Below are 24,163 nucleotides of genomic sequence, written 5' to 3'. Positions count from 1 at the left end.
ATCACCATATATTAGGACTTCGTTTCCTCAGGCAACCATCACACTGCTCTTTGTGATCATGAGTTTCAGTTTTATATTCCACATATGAGTGAAATCATATGTTCTTAGCTTTTTCTGACTTATTTCATTTGGCATAGTATTTTCAAGGTCCATCCATGTTGTTGCAAATGGCAGTATTTCATCCTTTCTTATGGCTGATAGTATTTGATTGTGTACATGTACCACATCTTCTTTTCCAATCCTCTATCACAGGACACTTTGGTTGTTTCCATTTTTTGGTCACCATGAATAATGTTGCAATGAACATAGGGGTGCAGATATCTTTGCAAATATGTGATTTTGAGTTTTGGGGGTATATACCCAGAAGTGGGATTGTTGGGTTGTATGGTAGCTCTAGTCTTAATTTTTTGAGGAATTGCCAGACTGCTTTCCATAGTGGTTGTACCATTCTACATTCCCACCAGCTGTGAATGAGGGTTCACTTTTTTCCACAACCTCTCCAACACTTGTTATTGCTTGTCTTGTTAATAATGGCCACTCTAACAGATGTAAGGTAGTATCTCATTGTAGTTTTTTTTTCTAAATATAGATTTTTTATTGATTTCAGACAGGGAGGGAGAGGGAGAAAGAGATAGAAATATCAATGATGATCGGCTGCCTCCTGTACACCCCACATTGGGGATCAAGCCCCCAATCCAGGCACGTGCCCTGACTGGGAATTGAACCATGACCTCAATTGAATGGCTCATAGGTCTATGCTCAACCAGCTGAGCTACACGGTTGGGGTTGATATACTATTATTTATAAAATATCTTGGACCATAAATTGCTCTATAAACTTATCCAATCAAATTGTGGTTCTTTTAAAGAAATAGTTTCTGAGGTCAGTGTTTGATATCTGTTCTTATTCTACAGGGGCTCCTCCTGAGTTGTTTTGAGAATACCTGGTTGGTGATTATGTGAACTGATAGAACATTCTGAATAGTATGTATCACAATCTGGCCTGTCTACTACACAATGTATAGACCAGGCGTCCTCAAACTACGGCCTGCGGGCCACATGCGGGTGCTTTTGCCGTTTTGTTTTTTTACTTCAAAATAAGATATGTGCAGTGTGCATAGGAATTTGTTCATAGTTTTTTTTAAACTATAGTCCGGCCCTCCAATGATCTGAGGGACAGTGAACTGGCCCCGTTTAAAAAGTCCCCTGGTATAGACGCTATAATGTGAATCCTTCAGATCCTCAGAGTCAAACACTGAAACTTAATGGGATGCCACTACACTAATCCTTGAGCCATACTTTTCTTCCACTTCAAAGGAACTTACAACTTATTAGAAATTGGTCAACTTTCCACTTCTATGTGGTCCAACAATTACTTTAACATTCTAGCGTGACTGCCAAGTACACATCTCCTGGTTCTATAATATGGTGGTATAACAATGATAATGGCAAGTGATCCTTTTTTCTTGAGAATTTTTCTTCTTTTTGCTAGTTTCTGTCTCAGGAGAAGACATGTATATGGCGATGATGGCAACATATTTCTCTTGGGGGCAAGTTTGGGATCTTTAGCACATCATTTAAGATTCTGAGCAGTTTAAGAAGTTTCCAAATAAGTGATAGTTTATATAAAGCTCAATGGCCAGGGAGTCTCTGAGTATAACAGCATGCTGCTTCAGGAAGGAAAATGAGCTTTCAGTGAGCATGGTCATCACCAAATCTAGGTCTCTCCTATACATGTAGATGACTTTGATTCCATGGGTGCCAATTTACTTTTGAAATGTTTAGTGTTATTTTTCTCAGATGTTCCATAATGAATTTTTCATCTACTCATTCTTGTTTGTTTGTTTTTTTAAGATAACTTAAAAAAAATATTTTATTGATTTTTTTTTTTACAGAGAGGAAGGGAGAGGAATAGAGAGCTAGAAACATCAATGAGAGAGAAACATCGACGAGCTGCCCTCCTGCACACCCCCACCGGGGATGTGCCCGCAACCAATGTACATGCCCTTGACCGGAATCGAACCTGGGACCTTTCAGTCCGCACACCGACGCTCTATCCACTGAGCCAAACCGGTTTCAGCTCTTTTGTTTTTTAAAAAATATATTTTTATTGATTTCAGAGAGGAAGGGAAAGGAAGAGAGAGCTAGAAACATCAATGATGAGAGGGAATCATTGATCGGCTGCCTCCTGCATGCCCCCTACTGGGTACCAAGCTCGCAACCCGGGCATGTTCCCTTGACTGGAATCAAACTTGGAACCCCTGAGTCCACTGGCCGACGCTCTATCCACTGAGCAAACTGGCTAGAGCTAGTCAATCTGTTTTTATATCATGTGTGATTGCAGAAGATACGGTCTTTGATTTAATGTAACTTCATGATAAGCTATATTTAGGACTTTTATCCTAGTTTTCTCTTGGGACAAGGCATGTATTCCTACACAGGTCTCTCAGAGTTCAGGCTTTTCTTCTTCAGTGTCTGGACAAATAATATTATGGGCTAGTTCTCTGCCTCCTACCTCTCCTCCTGCTGGTAGGTGCCATGGCAAGGGAGAGAACGGTTGACCTGGGTTTCAGAAGCCTGAGAACTATAAAGTTTGGAAGCTACCTTGGTTAAAGGTTACTGAATCCTGATATGAGTATATGGCTCAGTGATCTGTCCTCATGTACATGGAGGATGCAGTGTGCAGCTGCTAGAAAATAAGGAAGATATTAGCCAATATGGCATTGCCAGATTCTTCACTGAATATTTTAACAGTGTGTGTCAGGAAACTCACATTCTATTTTCGGGGATTCAGCTTCATCTAAGCCACCCCTCACAACATGGTATCATTCTTACGGGCCTCCTGGAGATGCTTCCAAACTGGGGGCAAAAATGGCGCACTCAGAATGCTTGCTGCCAAATGCCAAATGGGTACCCCTGAGGCACAAGCCTGGAATATTTTCTGGAGAAACCGAAGTAGCCCCAGAAAAAGTCCCTACAAATGTGTGACATTTACGAGTTCTACAGTGAAAGACCAGATCATAACCTGTTTATTCTACAATGAAACTCAATGTCAACAACTTCCATCCATTCAGATAATCAGCTTTTTTGTACTCCTTCTAAGTAGGAATGGATATATTCAAGGATCACCAGACATTTGAGAGAAGTCTCTAAGATGATAACCAGGAGCCAAGACAAAACAACCAACTTCCAGAAACAGAGAACAGAGGAACTAGAGTGTCATAAGTCTTCTCAACAGCAACACTAGAAGCTAAACACAACAGAGCAATGTTTTTCAGAATTCTGTACCAAACCAGGCCATCAATCAACTATAAAAGTAGAATATGGATTTTTAAATGGGCAAGAGCTTATATTTTAACTTCCATATAGCTTTTCTCATGAAACTACTGGATGTGTTTCATCAAGACATGAGAATGAGCCCTGGCCAGTGTGACTCAGTTGGTTGAGCATCCTCCCATGCACCAAAAGGTTGCTGGTTCAATTCCCAGTTGGGGCACATGCAGAGTTTGCAGGCTTGATCCCCAGTGTAGGGGCGTGCTGGAGGCAGCTGATGTATGTTTCTCTCCCTCCCTCTTCCTTCCTCTCTCTAAAAAGGAAAAAAAAAAAAGAAGAAAAATAAGAAATGAGAATGAATCTAAGAAGATGAACTTATGGGATAAAGAAACAAGGGATCCAGCACACGAGAAAGGGAAAGAGAATCCTTAGGATGCTAATGAAGGAGTCCCAGGACAGCCATTTGTGCAGGAGAGCTAGAAAGCTCCAGTTCAGACTGGAGCAGCAGGACAGTAAGCTCCATAAGGAATGTCTGCAAGAAAATTAAAAAAACAAAAACAAAAAAAGCAGAACTGATCAAACTGTTGTGTGAAATTATGTTTAGTTGGAGAATTAGAAATTAATACTTCAGTTGAAGAAGTAGTGATTGCCCTGGCTGGTTTTGCTCAGTGGATAGAGCTGACTGAAGGGTCCCGGGTTCAATTCTGGTCAAGGGCACGTACCTTGGTTTCAGGCTCCTCCCTGGCCTGGGCCCTGGTCGGGGCTCAGGCAGGAGGCAACCAATCAATGTGTTTCTCACGCATTGATGTTTCTCTCTGTCTTTCCCTCTCTCTTCTACTCTCTCTAAAAAAATCATTGGAAAAATATCCTGGGGTGAGGATTACCCATGACCCCCCACTCCGCCCCCCAAAAAAAAGAAAAGAAAAAAAAGGAAAAGAAGTAGTGATTAATTCTTAGAAACTCCAAGCAAACCAAGAAAGAGATAATTATACCAAGAAAAACAAAAGATTGTATAAGAAAGAAAATGTTATAATAATATACCTTGTGGCTTGGCTGTGAATAATATTTATATAGTCATAAAAATGTAAGTACTAAACTTTTAAAGCTAAAATTGGTACTATGTCTATATTGTAAAGGAATGGGAAGTGTTTGTGGGTGCTGAAAAAGATCATTTGTCATCTTCAACTAAGAATCCAAAGATAAAATGTCTAAAACTTAAAAATCAAGAAATAGCAGCAGCAGCAGCATATTATTAAAAATGCAAAGTAAAAGAAAGTTATTATGGGCTACCAGCTTGGATAGGTTTTGGATAGCATTGGATCTACATGTGTATTAACACTCACATGGATTGTGGAATTGTGGGGAAATTTGTTTCATGTTCTTAGTCAAAGCAGAAAATCCTATATAATAAATCCTATATAATAGAAGGGTAATATGCAAATCGACCAAATGGTGGAATGACCGGGCGCTATGATGCGCAATAAACACCAGGGGACAGATGCTCAATGCAGGAGCTGCCCCCTGGTGGTCGGTGAGCTCCCACAGGGGGGTGCCACTCAGCCACAAGCCAGGCTGATGGCTGGCGAGCATAGCGGCCCGCCTCCACGGCAGCGCTAAGAATGTCCGAATGATAGCTTAAGCCATCAGTTGGACATTTCCAGACTGTGAAAGGGGACACCCCCCCCACCCCCCGTTGTGCACAAATGCCATGCACCAGGCCTCTAGTACTTTATAATCCTCCTTCTTAATACAATTATACCTAATCTTATCTTTAAAACTCATAGGGACCCTATGATTTCATCTAGGAATATGGGTTAGGGTTGAGTGAATGAAAAGAAATCTAAAATGAGTTTTGTTCCTTACAGAATATTAACCTTTTGCACTCGGATGTAGTGTGTGACTTGACACGGTTAGCATCGGTAGCAGCTCTTTTTATACTCTTTGAATGTATCAATAATTTGAAATAAAAAAAATCCAAATAAATAAGTTTGTATGAAAAGAAACTCCAGTTTTTTATTCTACTGCCGCGCTTTGTAAAATCTGGGGTATTTAAAAAATTAAATCCCGAGTAGAATAAAGGAATCGAGAAAAAAGCAAGCGAGTGCAAAGGGTTAAATTAGAAAAATGAAAGTTATATTCCATAGAGTCGAGTTAGGAGCAGTGACTAGTTACATGGTGGCACATTTCCACTTAATATATGGAAGAATTTTCCCATTTGTGATCTATATAAAATGTATGCTCAAATACCTGGCATCCTCAGATAACTCAGAAAATAAATGTTGACTACTAGTAATGACCTCAACTCATATTTTTCAAGTTCGGACTGATTTGATATCATAAGTGTTTCTCTTAAAATAAAAATTACGTAACTGTTAAGTTCATTATTTTCACTCATTTGTATTTAATTTTGGCCAACTTTCTGTTTGAATTTAACACTCATATAACCAAAAACTGGAGTAACAAGAACATGGCACTCTGTTACCTGAACATTAATAAACCAGCTGAAAAGCGTTTCCAACTGCTAGAAAGCATTTTTGTTCATTTTTATTATTTCTTCAATGTCTTTAAAAATTTCTCTGGATTCTCTGTCTGGATAGAAAAAATACAAGAAATAACAATAGTGTTCATCCTAACCATTAAAAAAGAGGGACTTCCACTAACTTCCTGATTACCTCTTATCAGTGATTTAAATGGCCATTTATTAGGAGAAAATAATTTTTGCTAGCAGATAATAGTGTAGTTCTGCAGATATTGTTAGTCCATCAGGGAGATATCTTAACAGTCCAACATAATGTATTCACCCATCTTCCTTTTTAAAAAATGGTTTACCAAATTTTTTAGCACAAAGAAGCAATTTTAAATTACACTGACAATTATTAGCATCTGTTCAAGAGTTACCAGTCTATTGACTTGCTACATCTCTAAGCTATACATAAAAAGGAGTTACGGAAGTCCTAACTATAAAGTATGATGCTATTACCAGACTATAGATGATACTTTGAGTTAAACCAGTTCCCTCACAAATAAAATCATTCTTAGTATTCAAAGTGCACATTATTGTAACTAATAAATTAGATCTAACCTTAAAGTAGATAGTCTCTTCTTGGGGAAAGCTACAGGGTTCTGATGAATGAGTATAAAATACAAACTCAGTATCTTAGCAATACATGACACTAAGTGGGGTCCAGAAAAAAAAAAAAAAAAAGAATGTTAAATGGGAGATATAAAGAAAAGTTTTCATGTAACCTGCCAAGTATGTTTTCCTTGAGTGAGTCACTGAAGATGAACAAATGTTCAATAAAGAGTTTAATCAGACCTTGAATGTTTCTGTGGTTCAAATATTCAAAGGCCATAGGGGAGAGAAACTGCTTACAAAGCTGCTCAGGAAGACAGCCACTTTACTGGCAGAGTCCTGGGACATTCAATACCTGACTTCAAATTTATCCCCCTTCGGCCAGCACCTCTGAAAACCTTCTGTACTTCAGTTTCTCCAATGTGTGCTGGATAGATCTCTGTGCTATGTCACCCTAATGATGTGCAAGGATTCCAAGAATCCAGCAGGGTAGGTGGGTACCATGCTCCTCTCTCTCCACTACTGTTTGCTCCTCCTTAAGCTGTGCCCTCTGAGGAAGAAGACAACTGAACCAGACATGAGGAGGACAAGGGCCTGAGACAGGGGGCTTTAGGCAGGAAAAACATGAATAGATGGCTCTAGAATCCCTCTGAGAAATAAAGCTGTCTTTGTTGAAGAGACAAGTCTGGCAAGTGTTTCAAGTAGAGGTTCAATACTCCCAATGCCCTCCTGGACCGAGGTGCCAGCTGCCACCTAGACTTCAGAGGAAGGAGCAAGCTGCTCTGCAGTACAAATAAAAGAATTTGGAGCATAGGTTGAGGGTTATCTGAAAGAGAGAGTGAGGGTAAATGGAAGACAGAAGAGGAGGAACAAAGCCATAAAGGAGATAAGGATAAAGGAGAAAAGCAAGTGGAAATGGCATGACCAAGAGGGCACTGTGCAACAGTAAAGGCTGGTATGGATTTTTAGGTTTCTTGTTAGAGGGTGTTCCTCCCTTCCCCCTAGAAAATACCCACTAGGAATGTTGTTCATAGTGTGAGCTTCAGGTTCCATTTAATGTAGATCCACCCCTGCCCGTTAATGTTTTTAAAAAAATCTTTATTGTCTAAAGTATTACACATTAAGGGCCCAGTGCCTGAATTTGTGCACCTTGAAAGGAACTGTGGGCCACAAGGCTGCAGTGGGCACAGGGGCGGGTCTCAGCTCAACCTCCACATCCCTGCCTGGCCCTTACAGCTGCATCCCCCAGTCCCCTCTCTGCCGGCAGCCCTGCTCCTGCTGCTCCCACTGACGTCGCAGAGCAATTGGGGCCGGCCCCAGCAGTGGGTGTGAGTGGGGCCGGTGCCTTCAGTGGGTGCAAGCGGCAGCTGCTGCCCTGATTGCCCCTCAGGAGCAGGGGGAGGTGGAGAAGCCCTCAGGGGTGATTGGGGCCAGCAGCTGCCACTCGCACCCGCTGACAGCGCCGAGAGATCAGGACTGGCACTGGGTGCCACCTACGGGTGCGAGTGGGGCCGGGACTGGGTGCAAACGGTGGCTTTGGTGCTGGCAGTGGGTGCGAGTGGGGCTGTCACAGGCGCAGGGGGAGGTGGAGAAGCCCTGAGGGGCCATCAGGACCCGGCAGCTGCTGGTCGCACTTGCTGACAGCGCCAAGTGAACAGGGCTGGCACCAGGCACTGGCAGCGGGTGGGAGCAGGGGCTCCGGCGCCAGCAGCAGGTGCGAGTGCCAGGTGGGACCGCGGCGCGGAGGAGCAAAGAATTTTCAGTAACCACCTGAGGCTCGCCCTGATGACAGCGACTGGCGCCCCCGCTCACCTGCTCCACCATCCTGCCACAGCTGATGCCCACCATGTTCTGCGCTCTGCCGCCTGCTGCCAACGCCTACCATGTTCCGCGCGCCCCCTGGTGGTCAGCACACATCATAATGACCGGTTGTTCGGTTGTTCCGCCGTTCAGTCATTCTGTCGTTTGGTCTATTTGAATGTTAGGGTTTTATATATGTAGATAGTATTATGTCTCCTTTTCCCCCCATTGACCTCTCCCTGGCCACCCCACCTCCCAGCACATGCCCTCACCCCCCTAGTGTCTATGTCCATTGGTTATGCTTATATGCATGTATACAAGTCCTTTCGTTGATCTCTTACCCTCCCTACCTTCTCTCTGAAGTTTGACGGTCTATTTGATGCGTTTATTTCTCTGGTTCTATTTTTGTTCATCAGTTTGTTATACATCATATTCCACAAATGAGTGAGATTATATGATATTTATCTTCCTCTGACTGGCTTATTTCGCTTAGCATAATGCTCTCCAGGTCCATCCATGTTGTTGCAAATGGTAAGAGGTTTTTTCTTTTTTACAGCAGTGTAGTATTCCATTGTGTAGAAGTACCAGGATTTTTTAATCCACTCATCTGCTGATGGGCACTTTGGCTGTTTCCTAATCTTAGCTATTGCACTGCTATGAACATAGGGGTGCATATGGCCGTTCTGATTGGTATTACTGATTTCTTGGGATATATTCCTAGAAGTGGGTTTACTGGGTCAAATGGGAGTTCCATTTTTAATTTGTTGAGGAAACTCCATACTGTCTTCCACAGTGGTTGCACCAGTCTGCATTCCCACCAGCAGTGCAGGAGGGTTCCTTTTTCTCCACATCCTCGCCAGCACTTGTTGTTTGTTGATGATAGCCATTCTGACAGGTGTGAAATGGTATCTCGTTGTTGTTTTGATTTGCATCTCTCAGATGATTAGCAACTTTGAGCATGTCTTCATATGTCTCTTGACCTTCTATATGTCTACTTTTAAAAAAGTGTCCTTTGCCTATTTTTTTTTTATTGGATTGTTTATCTTCCTTTTGTTAAGATGTTTGAGTTCCCTATAAATTTTGGAGATTAGGCCCTTATTGGATATAACGTTGGCAAATATGTTCTCCCATGCAGTGGGCTTTCTTCTTGTTTTGTTAATGGGTTTCTTTTGCTGTGCAGAAGCTTTTTATTTTGACGTAGTCCCATTTGTTTATTTTTTTCTTAGTTTCCATTGTCCTAGGGATGTATTGGTAAAGACATTGCTATGAGATATGTCTATCTTCAAAAGATTTTTATGGTTTCCCGTCTTATGTTTAAGTCCTTTATCCATTTTGAGTTTATTTTTGTGTATGGTGTCAGTTGGTGGTCTAGTTTCATTTTTTTTTTGCATGTATCTGTCCAATTTTCCCAACACCATTTATTGAAGAGACTGTCTTGATTCCACTGTATGCTCTTGCCTCCTTTGTCAAATATTAATTGAGCATAATGGCTTGGGTCGATTTCTGTGTTCTCTGTTCTGTTCCATTGGTCTATATGTCTGTTCTTATGCCAGTACCAGGCATTTTGAGAACAGTGGCTTTGTAATAAGCTTGGTACCTGGTATTGTGACCGCTCCAACTTTGTTCTTATTTCTCAAGATTGCTGCAGCTATTCAAGGTCTTTTTTAATTCCATATGAATTTTTGGAGAGTTTGTTCTAGACCTTTGAAATATGCCATTGGTATTTTAATGGGGATTTCATTGAATCTATAGATTGCTTTGGGTAGTATGGACATTTTAATGATGTTGATTCTACCAATCCATGAACACCATATATTCTTCCATTTGTTTATGTCTTCCTCCATTGCTTTTTTTCAATGTCCTGTAGTTTTCTGAGTACAGGTCTTTTACCTCCTTACTTAAGTTTATTCCTAGGTATCTTAATTTTTTTGGTGCAATGGTACATGGGATTGTTTTCATTGTTTCTCTTTCTGTGAGTTCATTTTTGGTGTATAGAAAGGCCACAGATTTCTGGGTATTTTGTATCCTGCTACATTGCCAAATTCATTTATTAAATCTAGTAGTTTTTTGATGGAGTCTTTAGGGTTTTCTACGTACAATGTCATGTCATCTATGAATAATGACAGTTTTATTTCTTCTTATATATCTTATTGCTTTGGTTAGCACTTCCAGTACTATGTCAAACAGGAGTGGTGAGAGTGGGCATCCTGTCTTGTTCCAGTTCTTAGGGGAAATGGTTTTAGTTTTTGCCCATTGAGTATGATGTTAGCTGTAGGTTTGTCATATACACTGAGTGGCCAGATTATTATGACCACCTGACATTTGTAGGCAAATTAGCCATACACTGCATCGTATGGTATATGGAAGCCGAAGGCCTGTTAAAACACCTTTGCTGTCTGCAGTTACCAAGATAAAACGTCTCCAATTCGCACAGGAACACAAGGATTGGACAGTCGAGCATTGGAAAAAAGTCATGTGGTCTGATGAATCACGTTTCCAGTTGCATCATGCAGATGGCAGAGTGAGAATTTGACGGAAACAGCATGAAAGCATGCACCCCACATGCATGAGTACAACCCTTCAAGCTGGTGGGGGCAGTGTTATGACTTAGGGCATGTTTTCCTGGCACGATTTGGGCCCTTTAATTCGTGTGGAACAACGTCTGAATAACAAAACATACCTAAGTATTGTTGCTGATCAAGTTCATCCTAGCATGTTGATGGCGTAACCCAATGGAGATGGCTTCTTCCAACAAGACAATGCGCCATGCCACGGTGTTCGTATTGTGCAGTAGTGGTTTCAAGAACCTGAGGGAGACTTTATCTTGCTTAGTTGGCCCCCACCATCACCAGATCTCAATGCAATTGAGCATTTGTGGGATGAAGTTAAAAGAGCCATCAGGCAGCTGGTTCCACAAGCATCAAATCTCACAGAACTGGACAGTGCTATTCATCAGGCATGGTGTAAGATTCCTTGCATCACCTTTCAACATCTCGTGGAGTCAATGCCAAGAATTGCCATGGTATTGAAGGCAAAAGGTGGCCCAACGAAGTACTGATGGGGTGGACATAATAATCTGGCCACTCAGTGTAAGGCATGATCCTTCTAGTCCCACTTTGCTGAGTTTTTATCAAGAAAGGATGTTGGATTTTGTCATAGCTTTTTCTGCATCAATTGATATGATTATGTGATTTTTGTCTCTCAATTTGTTTATGTGATATATCACATTTATTGATTTGCGGATATTGTATCATCCTTGCATGCCCAGAATAAATCCCATTTGGTCATGGTGTATGATCTTTGTAATGTAATGCTGGATCCTATTTGCTAGGATTTTAGCATCTATGTTCACCAGAAATATTGGCCTGTAATTCCCTTTCTTTGTAGTGTCTTTATTTGGTTTTGGGATAAGGTAATGCTGGCATCATAGAAAGAGATTGGAAGTGCTCCTTCCTCTTGAATTTTCTGGAATAGTCTGAGGAGGATAGGTTTTAGTTCTTCCTTGAATGTTTGGTAAAATCCCTGTGAAGCCGTCTGGCCCAGTGCTTTTGTTTGCTAGAAGTTTTCTGATGACTGCTTCGATTTCCTCTATAGTTATCAGCCTATTGAGATTTTTTTATTTTTTCCTGATTGAGTTTTGGAAGGTTGTATTTTTGTAGGAATATGTCCATTTTTTCTAGTTGACCAGTTTGTTGAAATAGAGTTGTCCCACAGTATTTTTTTTTTTTTTTTACAATCCTTTGTATTTCCGTGGGGTCTGTTGTTATTTTGCCTTTTTCATTTCTGATTTTATTTGTGTCCTCTCTCTTTGCTTAGTGGTGAGCCTGGTTAGAGGTTCATCAATCTTGTGTATCCTTTCAAATAACCAGTTCTTGGTTTTATTTACCTTTTATATTATTATTATTTTTTGGTCTCTATATCATTTATTTCCACTCTGATCTTTATTATTTTCTTCTTTCCGCTCACTCTGGGCTTTTCTTGTTGCTCTTTCTAATTCGTTAAATTGTAGAGTTAGATAATTTATTACCAGTTTTTCTTTTTTCTTTCCTTATTTATTTACTTTTTGAGATAGGCCGGTAATGCTATGAACTTCCCTCTCAGGACTGCTTTCATTGTGTCCCATAGATTTTGGATTGTTGTGTTTTCATAGTCATTTGTTTCCAGGATGTTTTTTATTTCTTCTTTGATCTCTTTGGTAACGCAATCTTTGTTTAGTAACATGCTATTTAACCTCCAAGTGTTTGAATTTTTATTGTAGTTTATTTCTAATATTATGCCATTGTGATCTGAGAAGATGCTTGATATGATTCAATGATTCTTGAACTTGAAGAGACTTTGCCTATGTCCCAATATATGGTCTATCTTCAAAAATGCCTCATGTGCACTTGAGAAGAATGTATATTCTGTAGTTTTGGGGTGAAATATTCTGAAGATGTCGATTAAGTCCATCTGATCTAGGGAGTTGTTTTGGATTGCTTCATTAATGCTTCTGTATGAGTGGATTCTTTCTGAGAAACTCAGTGTAGTACTGTACAAAGAGGGAGCACTAGGATGCAGGTATCTGGGGGAAGAAGAGTGAATATAAGCCCTGGGAAGACGTTCAGACTTTCACACCAAGTGGAATTGTTGGTGGTCTTGGACAGTTAATCTTAGTTCTCTGAGAGGCAAGGAGGGTCCTTTTAAAATCTGGGTTACAACAATATGACAAGGATAAGGGGAAACAGCAGTTCTAGAATGTAATGTAAGTGGCTCACTATGTAAATTCACGCACATCATCTAACATTTTTAAAATTTATTATATTGATTTTTAACAGAGAGGAAGGGAGAGGGATAGTTAGAAACATCGATGAGAGAGAAACATCGATCAGCTGCCTCCTGCACACTCCCTACTGGGTATGTGCCCACAACCAAGGTACATGCCCTTGACCAGAATCAAACCTGGGACCCTTGAGTCTGCAGGCCAACGCTCTATCCACTGAGCCAAACCGGTTAGGGCATCATCTAACATTTGTATGCCTCTAGATTTTCCACGTATGAGTCTCCTGAAAATTACAGATCTAAGGAGTCCTATACCCACAGAACTATTAAACTATTATCATTTAGCAAAGTCACAGGATACAAGACTAATGCAAAAATCTGTTGTATTTCCACATATTAGCAATGGACAATCTGAATGTGTAATTAAGAAAAGGGTTCCTTCACAATAGCCTCAAAAAGACTGATACTAAGAAGTTTAGGAAGTTCCAGACTTATACTAAAAACAACAAACATAAAAATTAAAGAAGCTCTAAATAAAAGGAGAGACATTTCATGTTCATGGATTTAGACACTCAAAATTGTTGAGATGGCAATCCTCTCCCTCCCCAACTGATCTATGTATTTAATGCAATCCCCATTAAAGAGATCTTTCATAGAAACTGATAAAGACAGCCAAATTATTTTGTTAAAGAAAAAATTTGGAAAGACTTGTACTGTCCAATTTAAACATTTACCATAAGGCTATAGTAATCTGGACAGTGTGGTGTTTTCAGGATAGGCATACAGATCAATTGAATAGAATTGAGAGTACATAAATAAATCTTTACATTATGGCCAATTGACTTTTTTGTGAAAAGTACCAAGACAATTTGATGGTAGAAAGAATAGCCTATTAACAGGTGGTTTTAAGACAACTGGATATCCATATGCAAAAAATAAAAAATGAACTTGACCGTAACAAGAAAAAATCAAGTGTTAGTGAGGGAGGATACAGATAAACTGGAACCTTCATACCATCTAATAAAATAGTAATATGCAAATTAACCATCACTCCATGACAAAATGGCGGCACCCATAGCCACAAGATGGCCCTGCCGGAGTCCCCCAGTCCCAGGGAGGGCTGCCGCTGAGAGCCGGCAGCGTAAGCGGCCTGGAGGAATGCTGCCCAGAGGCCCTCCTGACACTTCATAAAAAACAAAAACAAATTCACTCCCCACGGAGTGATCCCACACACACACACCTGCAGCCTCGGGTCTTAGCCTTGGAAGCGCCCATACCCCCATGGAGTGATCCCCTCCCAGCGGCAGCCTGAGGTCAGCCTTGGAGACGCCTGCACACCCATGGAGCAATCCCCTCCCAGCGGCAGCCTGAGGTCAGCCTTGGAGACGCCTGCACACCCATGGAGCAATCCCCTCCCAGCGGCAGCTTGGGGTCTCAGTCTGGGAGGCGCCCGCACCCCCACGGAGCGATCCCCTCCCAGCGGCAGCCTGGGGTCTCAGCCCTGAAAGCGCCTATGCCCCCATGGAGTGATCCCCCCCCCCCACCTATAGCCTCAGGGTCTCAGCCTCAGAAGTGCCCATGACCCGGCGAGTGATTCTCCTTTGCTCCACATCTTCCAATGCGTTCCATCTCACTCAGAATAAAATCCAGCATGTTTATCTTGGCCAATGAGGTCCTATTTGGTCTGGTCCTCCACTACCATTGGTCTCATCTGTAATCCCCTCCTACGCACTCCTTATCAGTCACGTTGACCGCTTTGCTGGACTGTGCACATCCCAAGCATGCTCTTACCTCAAAGCCAGAGTAAGGGCTGTTTCCTCTACTTGTAATGCTCTTTCTCAAACTTGCTCTCTTACTTACTTTGTATTCCCTCTTAGAGAGGACTCCTTTTAGAACACTTTTAAAAATCGCAACTCCCTTTAGTTTCTAACCTCATATTCTGCTTTATTTTTCTTCATAGCACTTGTCAGTATTCTAAAGTTTTTCTTCTACTCCATGCATTTAGGTTCTCCCCATCATGCTTCTCCACCATCCTTTAGGGCAACTGTTTTTGGCCGCATGATTGCAGCTTAGTTGCAGGCAAACTGGTATTCCACCTTAGAGGCAGGGAAAAGTAAATAAGAGCTCCTGTGAACACACATCACTTCAATCATGCTCCTCTGGCCACAACAGAGCTTGGGAGTGAGGGCAGTGCTTGCAAGTGCAGTGTTGCTGGGCAATATGTGCTTGACTACAAATCTAGTACTAGACAAGGAAAGAACATATTTTGGTGAACTACTTGTTTTAGTCTTACACAGTTTTTTAAAAATTGAAAAATCTTCTGAAAACATAAAATATTTGAAATAAAAGTCATAATGTAAGGTCTTATATAATTATGATCTGATCAACATTACTCACCTTAGAGACAAGTACTATGCTGTGATCACATTTCTTGTGTTGTTCAAAAGAGAATGTTCTCGCTATCAAGTTTTTTTGCTCTACTTTTTAGTGTACTTAAATTTGCACTACGCCTTTTTTTGTGTGTGTATGGTTTTCTGTTGTTTATGTAGTTTCTAGTTGGCTTTTTTCATATATAAAACATTTTGCAAGTTCTCAGCCATATTATCTAGGATATGAAATCTTCGTGTCTCCCAGGGTTGCTCTCACACAGTCCTTCATTCTTGTATTTCACCATGGACTTACTGGGCTAGTGGTTGGCTATATTACTGTGGAGTCTTGGAGTTTCTGTTTATTGGGCATAGACTCCTTGGTATCTATGTATTTTTCCTTTTCTTTTTAACATTTCTCTCTTTTGCTGCACTTTAATCTCAGGAGACGTTTTAAGAAAGACTATGAGTCTTTGTCCCATGTATTTACCATCACACTTGGTCTGTTCTAGATTCAGAACCATTTTCCTTCAGAACTATGAAGACATTATTCCTTTCTCCTTGTTGCTGAGCAATCTGATGTCACTATGATTTGCCTTCCTTTGGAGGTTTCTTCTCTCTAGAAGCTTTAAAGATCTACATAGTCTCAGTGTTGATACATTTTCCAAGCACCTTTTCCATGTATCCTACTTGACTTGGAAGGTTCTTAAAATTTGTTTTCAGGTGTTCCTGCCTCAAAATCTTCACTGTATTATTTATTGAATTTATTTTAAAAAATATTTTTTATTGATTTTAGAGAGAGGAAGGGAGAGGGAGAGAAAAACAGTGATGTGAGAGTGAAATAATGATCAACTGCCTCCTGCGCACCCCATATTGTGATGGAACCTGCAATCTGGCATGTGCCTTGACTGGTTGGTAATCAACCTGGCATCCTTTTGGTGCACAGGTCGATATCCAACTGAACCATACTGGCCAGGGCTATTATATTATTTCCTGAATAATTTTCTTGTGTCTGTTTTCCCTGTCTGTCTCACTGAAACTCTTAATCAGATTCAGACCTCTTGAACTGATTCTTATCGTTTCTATAATATTTTAAAATTACTTGTCTTTTTATTTGGCTCTCTAGGAGATTTTCATTATAACTTTCAGTCATTCTACTTCATTTTAGTAGGAATGGTGCCCATCAGGGGAAAGTACATAATTAATTGCTAACCTGTCCATTGGCCTGGATAGAGTTTTGCTATATATTATATGATTTCTGTGTCAGAGGTTTATAGATTTGCATTCCATGTCATCATTTCTATCTCAGCATTGAACAAAATCACATAAGACAGGATAAATATATCCAATTAATAAAATAGCAAAACCTCTATAATATTCTTAAATATACAAATGCAAAAACCCTAGTAAATTAACAAATCAAAACCAGTTATTTATTCAAAGAATAATATTATATGACCAAGTAAAGTTTATCTCGGAAATACAAAGGGACCTTGGCAATATATTTATTCTCACTTGTTCATCTGAGAAAAATTATATGAACATGTCAAGAGATGTTTTAAAAAAACTTTTGTTAGCCTGGCCAGCGTGGCTCAGTGATTGACCGTAGTGGACATATGAACCAGGAGGTCATGGTTCGATTCCTAGTCAGGGCACATGCCTGGGTTTCTGGCTCGATCCCCGGTAAGGGGCATGCAGGAGGCTGCTGATAGATGATTCGCTCTCATCATTGATGTTTCTATCTCTCCCTCTCCCTTCCTAAAATCAATAAAAATATATGTAAAAAAAAAAAAAAAAACTTTATTAAATTTCACCTCTATTTCTGAATACAACTATAATAAATTAGAATTGGAAAAATTAAAGGGGAAATATCCCTGGTATAATAATATAACACTGATATCAATGAATAATATTAAATTTACTGGCCAAACATTAGGTTTTCTTAAGATGTTGAGCAAAAATGTCTACACTAACTACTATTACTGTAATACAACATTTCTCTGGAATTGCTAGCTAATGCAGTCAAATAAAATATAAAGAAAATGGCAAATTATTTGTAGACAATAGAACTATCCTAAAATTCTAATGAATTAACACAAACTGTTTTTGAAATAAGACCAGTAAGTAAGGAGGCAAGTTACAAAATCAGTCCATAGCACTTTTCACTTATTTGACAAGCAATGATGAAAAACAAAAAAGGATGTTCAGTGTTGATGGGACACTGAGGAAGGGGCCTCTCATGTGCTAAAGTGGCACCACAGTATATTATTACTACCTCCCTGGGGGCCAGTTTTAGAGACATCAAAGGTTCTGAAAACGTCCATATTCTTGAACCAAGCAGCTCCAATTCTAGGATACAAGGTAAGAAAATGGGTAGAAGTGGAAAGATGAATGAAAAAAATACCCCACAAAACAGACCTCTCAGGAAAACAGCAAAAAAAGGAAGCAATTTAAATGACAATCAGTAGGATGCTCCTTACTTACATCCAGACAACATGGCGCATTATGTAAGGGTTCAGAAAAATGCTGAGGCTCTTTCACAGGAAGGAGCTCCAGTTTCACAGCAACATGCAAAGGGCAGGATACAGACTGACACGGTGGAAATTGTCTAGTCATATGCCCATAGGAGAACTCGAGTCTAAAATGGTATATAATAAAATGTTTACAGGAGTCATTTTTTATTGTGATTGATTATAACTTTTTTTTTTACTTCAGTGTACTTTTTAAAGTTCCTTTTTTTTCTATAAACACAGTTTTACAAAAAAAAAAATTCTAAAAAAAGTCTCTAGACACATTTAAAGTGTTTTTCATATCCACAGCAATAAAACAGCATTAAGTAGTGCTAAGAACATATTAGAGGAGGAATCAAAATATCTGGTGTCCCAACACTGATTGTTGTGTCACCTTGAACAAATATCTTAGGAGCAGTTTACTCAACTGTAAAATGGTTGCCTAATCTACCTCACAATGCTGTTGTGAAGATCAAGTAAAATGTCTTGAAAAATGTAAAATACTATGAAAATAGAAGATGCAATAATCAATATTATCACTTAAGAGTAGTTAAATATAAAAATGTTCTTCTGCCCTGCCGAGCGGCCCCGTTGGCTGGGTGTTGTCCAGTGCACCGAAGCGTCGTTGGACAGGTCAGGGCCACGCCAGGGTTGGGGCTCTAGGGGCATGAAGGAGGCAGGCCATCTCACATCTCCCTCCCCCTCTTTCTAAAAATAAAAAAAAAGTTAAAAAAGGAAAATGTTGGTTTGACCTTTTAACTGACTCTTGCAGTGTTATGCTCACGTAGTGAATACCTTTTATAATCCTTGTCCTATGATTTTGCTCAATGCTGAGTCAGAAATGGTGACATGGAATGCAAATCTATAAACCTCTGGCCCAGAAATCATATAATAGCAAAATTCTAATGAGGCCAATGAACAAATTAAGCAATTAATTATGTAGTTTTCCCCATGGACACCAAAAAGGTCCTATTTTCCTCAAAATAATGCTCTGCCTTCTCTTTTCTTCAAACAGGCAGTCAAATTGCCTGAAATTCTCACACCCATCATTCATATACTTGGGATAAGAAACTGAAGGCTTGCCCTGGCCGGTGTTGCTCAGTTGGTTGAGTGTCATCCTGTGCATGGAAAGGTTTGCTGGTTTGATTCCTGGTCAGGGCACATACCCAGATTGTGGGTTCAGTCCCTGTGTCCGAGTGAGGTCAGGGTGCATACAGGAGGCAACCAATCAATGTTTCTCTTTCTTTCTCTCTCTCCCTCCCCCTTTCTCTCCCTCTAAATTCAACACACACACACACACACACACACACACACACACACACACACACACACAAAAGTATCACTTGTAATCTAACTTAAAAAAAAAGGCTTCTATTAAAATCCATGTGTATGTGTGTGTATTTGGTAATACAGTAAATTATTTTCTATTAATATCATATTGAAAATTGGTTATTAGATCCATTAGTGACTTATCTAGCAAAGATGGAATAAAGAACCCATTCCTTTCTAAAATTTAAATATCTTTAAGGTCCTGGGGTTGAGAGTGTGAGGGAAGAAGGGAAGGAGAGGAATGTGTGAGCAGGCTGAGATCCGGAGATCTACTAGAGCAAGAAGCCTGGTTAAGAAGACAGCAAGGGTGAATGAAGACAGACAATTAAAAAGACCATCCTTGTCATCTTTACACCTTGTGTAGGACTAGTCTGACTCTAAGAAGTTGTAGCAATATATTTGCCAAAATAATTACTACATATTTAGTTCACTGATAAACCATACAGTTTATTTTCTATTGAATAATCCAGATATATTTTTGAAACAACTGCCATGGCACATAAATTCCCCCCAATAGGTATCTCCTTTACCTCTCTGTTATAGTGATAAATAATAAAATTCTCAATTTTATCTTCTTCCCTCTCATATGGGACACAGATAAGTGTCCCATACTACACACCTCTTACCTCTCACTGTGGTACTAAGGTAATTATAAAAGTCTGTTTAAATCTACCCACCTGTCTTTTGTTTTGCTGCCTAACTGGGTCTTTTCCAAGCAGGCAGAAAATCTCCAATCAGTCTGTTATCACAACCAGAATGTAAGAGATTAGTGACCACGGAGAGAAGCAGAATCAGTTTACATCCTTTCAGGCTAGAGAATGATACCACCTCACAGGCAAGAAATCTGAGGCTCCCTGACCTTAACTTAGAAAACCTGCAGTTAATAATCACATTAAAGTTGGCTTTACATGCCAGACAGCTTTTGTTTCCTGTTGTTTTTACAATTGGAGTGTCCTTTGTGGTTATCAGAGTTATTTGCTGAAAGGCATATATTAACATTTAAAAAATTTGATATATAATAAAATAGGTCTTACAGTTTAGGTATATCTGAGTTAAAATATACTTTGCATTCATGTTTTACAAAGCTAATAACATTGCTTGTATTTATCTGGAGCAGAATTTAGCAATTGTCATTAATTATGACAATTAATACACTGAAAACTCCTTTCTTAATTGAGGAATTAAATGCGTTTTTCATTGTAATCTGTCAACCTAAATCAAGACTATAAAGATCCCACCAGGGCTACACTCTCACCCCTCGCTGAAAAAGGTCAATTGTTTCTGAAAGGAAAGAGAACAAACCCTGAAGCTACAAATTTAGCAAGGAAAACAGGTCAAAAACCAGATGTGCAGAGCAGGGGAGAACTGGCCCAGGTGATCAGGTCAGTATGCAGAGGTTTCAAGGACAGCAAACTGAACTTGCCTTCTTTTTCATAATCAAACACTTAATGAAAACAAATCTAATTAACATCGTAGGCCAAAAAGTGATCTTGTAATGTGTGGTTAACTTTTAGTTAACATTCTAGGAAAGGAACCCGTATTACCCAAACCCATTTCAGCTGTTTCAATGGAATTTACTGCGTGTTCACTAAAATGAATGAGTCTTCAGACACCTGTTCTCTTTTAAAGAGTAATTTACAGGTGTGTGTGTAGTTAGTGAAATGAAATGTACATGCCAACTATGGAGATGATGCTCATAGAATGAAAATACAGTGAATCTCTATATAGCTGACATAGAAGAAAAGTTACAATGGCATTTTGGTATACTAAATATTGATATACTATATACTGATCTATAAGGTACTGTTAGTATTATGAAAATAGAACTAATACTTGGAGGAAAAAAATCTCAAAAAGTCACATTTGCTACTTCTACAATAAGAGCAGGAATATCTATTACAGACAAGGGATTAGTCTCCCTTCAGTTTTGGCAAAGAGAAAACTATGGCAGTTTTCTAGGAAGAAAAAAATTTGAAACACATGGAATGAATTTGCAAAAGTTTGAAAAGGTGTCTTTGCTTATCCGGGGACTGTTGCACTAAAACAACATTTTAAATTATGTTTAGATTTTCTAGATCTATGATACTGACAAGCCATATCAAGGCTCTGTTGGTTACATCATGTATATTCTTAGCATTTACCAGTAAACTTTCATTTCTCTCCTCTTAAAAATATAGATTAAAAATTTAAGCAGATGATAATGACAAATTAATGTAAAAAACTTCTCTATTCATTATCCTATCTGCCTTTGGCATTATTAACAGTAAGCCCTAAAAGAAATATTATTTAAAAAGTTAAAAGCTGTCTTCAAAAGAGACAATGAATTAGTGAACTATTATTTCTCATTAGTCAATTAACTAAAAATTTGAGCCCTATTAAGCCAATAATGGTTTGATAACCTTTTGAAAATTGTTTTAGTAATTTTTGTTAATCATTATATTAACAGTACATAGTTGTATAATTAGAGGGTCATAGTACTTAAAATGTATCCTTATGGTTCTTTTCCCAGTCACCTAAGATAACTGGTCTCCTCATGAAACATAGCAAAAAGAAGAAAGTTACAAGATATAAGCGCTATTTTCCCACATGATCAGACTTTAACTCTGAAACCAAAATAATAAAAAACATTTCATAAAATCCAAATAGTAGTATTTTAAGAGTGATTTTAAAAAGATCTATATGGCATTCCTATATATAATTAAAAAACATTCCTATATATAAATTAAAACTCTTAAAGAACTATTTAAAAAATTGACAGTAATATGTTCTATAAGTTTGTTTTTAAAGTAAAAGATTGTAATTTACTACAAAAAGGTAACAGCATTTTATGTAACAAGCTTTTCTGTTTGGTGGTTGTGCTTATTAATCATTTTTCAGGGTTTTAAACTGTTCATTATCAGAAAAGGTCCAACATTTACTAATGGAATTGAGGAGGACATTTGAATCTTTGCTTTCAGTAACCCTATAAATATTTTAGATCTACAGGATTTATTTAAAATAAATAATTTAAATAAATTCAGTAAAGAGCTTGTTTAGTAAAGACTACTATTATTTGTAAAAACAAAGATCATATTGATGAAAATAAAAATTTCTTAATATCAAGTAAATATTTACTGAGTAGTAGTACTTGTCAGGCGCTGTGGTAGATATTTTAATAAGATTCTCTGACTTAAATTTCCTCAATAAAAGTACCCAAAGTGATAAATCTAACACTGTCCAGGTAAACACTTTGTTTTTTAAAATGCCAGGTATGGCTTGTCATATTACATTTGTGTGTGTATGTGTGTGTATTTTTTTTTTTGGGGGGGGGGCGTTTTAAGGATTTTAAACAACTTGTCAAAATAGATGGTAGGCATCATCCTTAAGATAAAAACAAACATTATAGGGATACTGTTGATTTAATTAATGCAAACCACCTATCTAAATACCTACACCAAGGAATCTGTATAATTCCAACGTTAACAAGATCCAGATGAAATATAACTTCTTTTTATTTTCCCCCCTTTTTATGAAATATAACTTTCCTAATTCTAATCAGTCTGAGAACTACCTTTTCCACCAAAGCTGAAGGAGTCACTCTAAATACAAAACTAGCTTAAGTTTCTAAACACTAGAATTCCTTAAACAGCTGTTAAGTGTGGATCATGGGACTGGCTGAAATCTGCTTCTTGCTTATTTCGTTAATGGTTCACTTCCAGGTCCTAAAAGGGTTGTAGCCTTTCTCCAAAGATAATGGTGGAGGCATTTATGTCTACCTTCTACATAGCTGGCTTTTCTGGATTTTCACTCTCCATACAATGCAAATCTGAGTGAACTCACATCTGTCACCGATCGACCCAATTCGTGAGCAATCTTTTCCCATCGACCTGGGGTCCCTCCTGGGAACTTAACCATACTTCTTGTCAGCTGGCTGAGGTCCTCTTCTGTCCATTCAGGTGCCTGCAAAACATTAAGGAATAAAAAAAAAGACAATTTAAAGAATGTTTGCTAATACATTTAATAAACCTGTGAAACAAACTATTGGCAATATGCTTTCTGCAAAAACAATAATATTACAATGTATCTAATAGTTCAGATAGAGGTTTGGGTTGCATGTTTAACATTAGAATGCAAAGCTCCAGTAGCCTTTTACATTTTCCTATGTATACCAAATATAAAAGCAGAAATATTGTGAAGTCAGGCTTTTGAAGAATTTTGAAAAAAAGACAGGTTAGTTCTGCATTAGTGAGAAACCATTCCCAAAGCCTACGAAATGCATTGTGTCACCGCTGCTTACAAATGCCTCATACAGTCACTACACTTAAAAGTTTTTTAAAAAATAAGGTTTTTATTGCTTTCTTTAAAATATAAGCATAAATGAAAATGTCAACAAGTAAATGTAGAGATCAAGAATCACAATTGAGACAAAGATCTACTTTGTTCATTCTAAGTAACAACATTCTAAAAATCATGTATTTTCAAACAGTTTAACTTATCAAATGTTACCATTTTATAAAATTTGGGAACAGAAATAAAATTAGAAACTCATGGGACCAACAGTTAAACCATCAAGTCTGTGCAAAGCAACATTTCATTTTTGAGAAGGTAATCAGCTCCTAAAAGTCAATCAAATTATTATTTGAATAATAAAATACCTTGAAATATTACAGAATTTTTTTTTTTTTTTTTTTTTTTTTTGCAAAAGCAAACATTCAAGGCACATTCTCTGCATTTTATTCAGCACGACCACTTGGTCAAACCCAAAGCTGAGCAAAGCAGAAAAAACCCAAACTATTATCATATACTAAACAAACATGTTACAATTATTTTACGTTACATTTTAGCATTAAACTATTCCCTACCAGGGGCAGTAACCGCTCTGGTATTAAACAATTCTCTAGGAGTCAGCAGAGAGATGGAGGAAGCCCGCTTTATTTTTCTTTAATTAAAAAGGAAGAAGTAACGAAAGAAGGAAACCTTTGAGACAAATACCTTTTCTAATCACCATTTCCGATAATGAACAGGCATACATCAGGGCGTTTGCATTACAGAACCATCAGCACAGAACCACAGTCA

The 24,163-nt window shown here is 38.6% G+C and overlaps 1 protein-coding gene across 2 annotated transcripts in view; it reads right to left on the bottom strand.

Moving 5' to 3' along the window:
- The window catches only part of DNAJC1 (DnaJ heat shock protein family (Hsp40) member C1), a 224,887-nt gene that overhangs the window by 16,357 nt on the left and 184,367 nt on the right, over positions 1-24,163 (bottom strand). The window contains exons 9-11 of one of the 2 annotated variants that reach the window (XM_079770627.1): positions 22,928-23,047; positions 19,786-19,847; positions 16,139-17,907 (exon numbers count right to left, since the gene is read on the bottom strand). In XM_079770627.1, coding sequence (XP_079626753.1) covers positions 17,691-17,907; positions 19,786-19,847; positions 22,928-23,047 — 399 coding nt within the window. In that variant the 3' untranslated portion in view covers positions 16,139-17,690. Of the gene's footprint in view, positions 1-16,138; positions 17,908-19,785; positions 19,848-22,927; positions 23,048-24,163 lie in introns of those variants that run through there. The other variant, XM_079770626.1, reaches the window with a different exon arrangement.

The sequence above is a fragment of the Cnephaeus nilssonii genome (assembly GCF_951640355.1).
Source record: "Cnephaeus nilssonii genome assembly, chromosome: 1".
Classification (NCBI taxonomy): Eukaryota; Metazoa; Chordata; class Mammalia; order Chiroptera; family Vespertilionidae; genus Cnephaeus; species Cnephaeus nilssonii.
The sequence above is the reverse complement of the archived record's forward strand: the minus strand, read 5'-3'. Positions and strand labels throughout refer to the sequence as shown.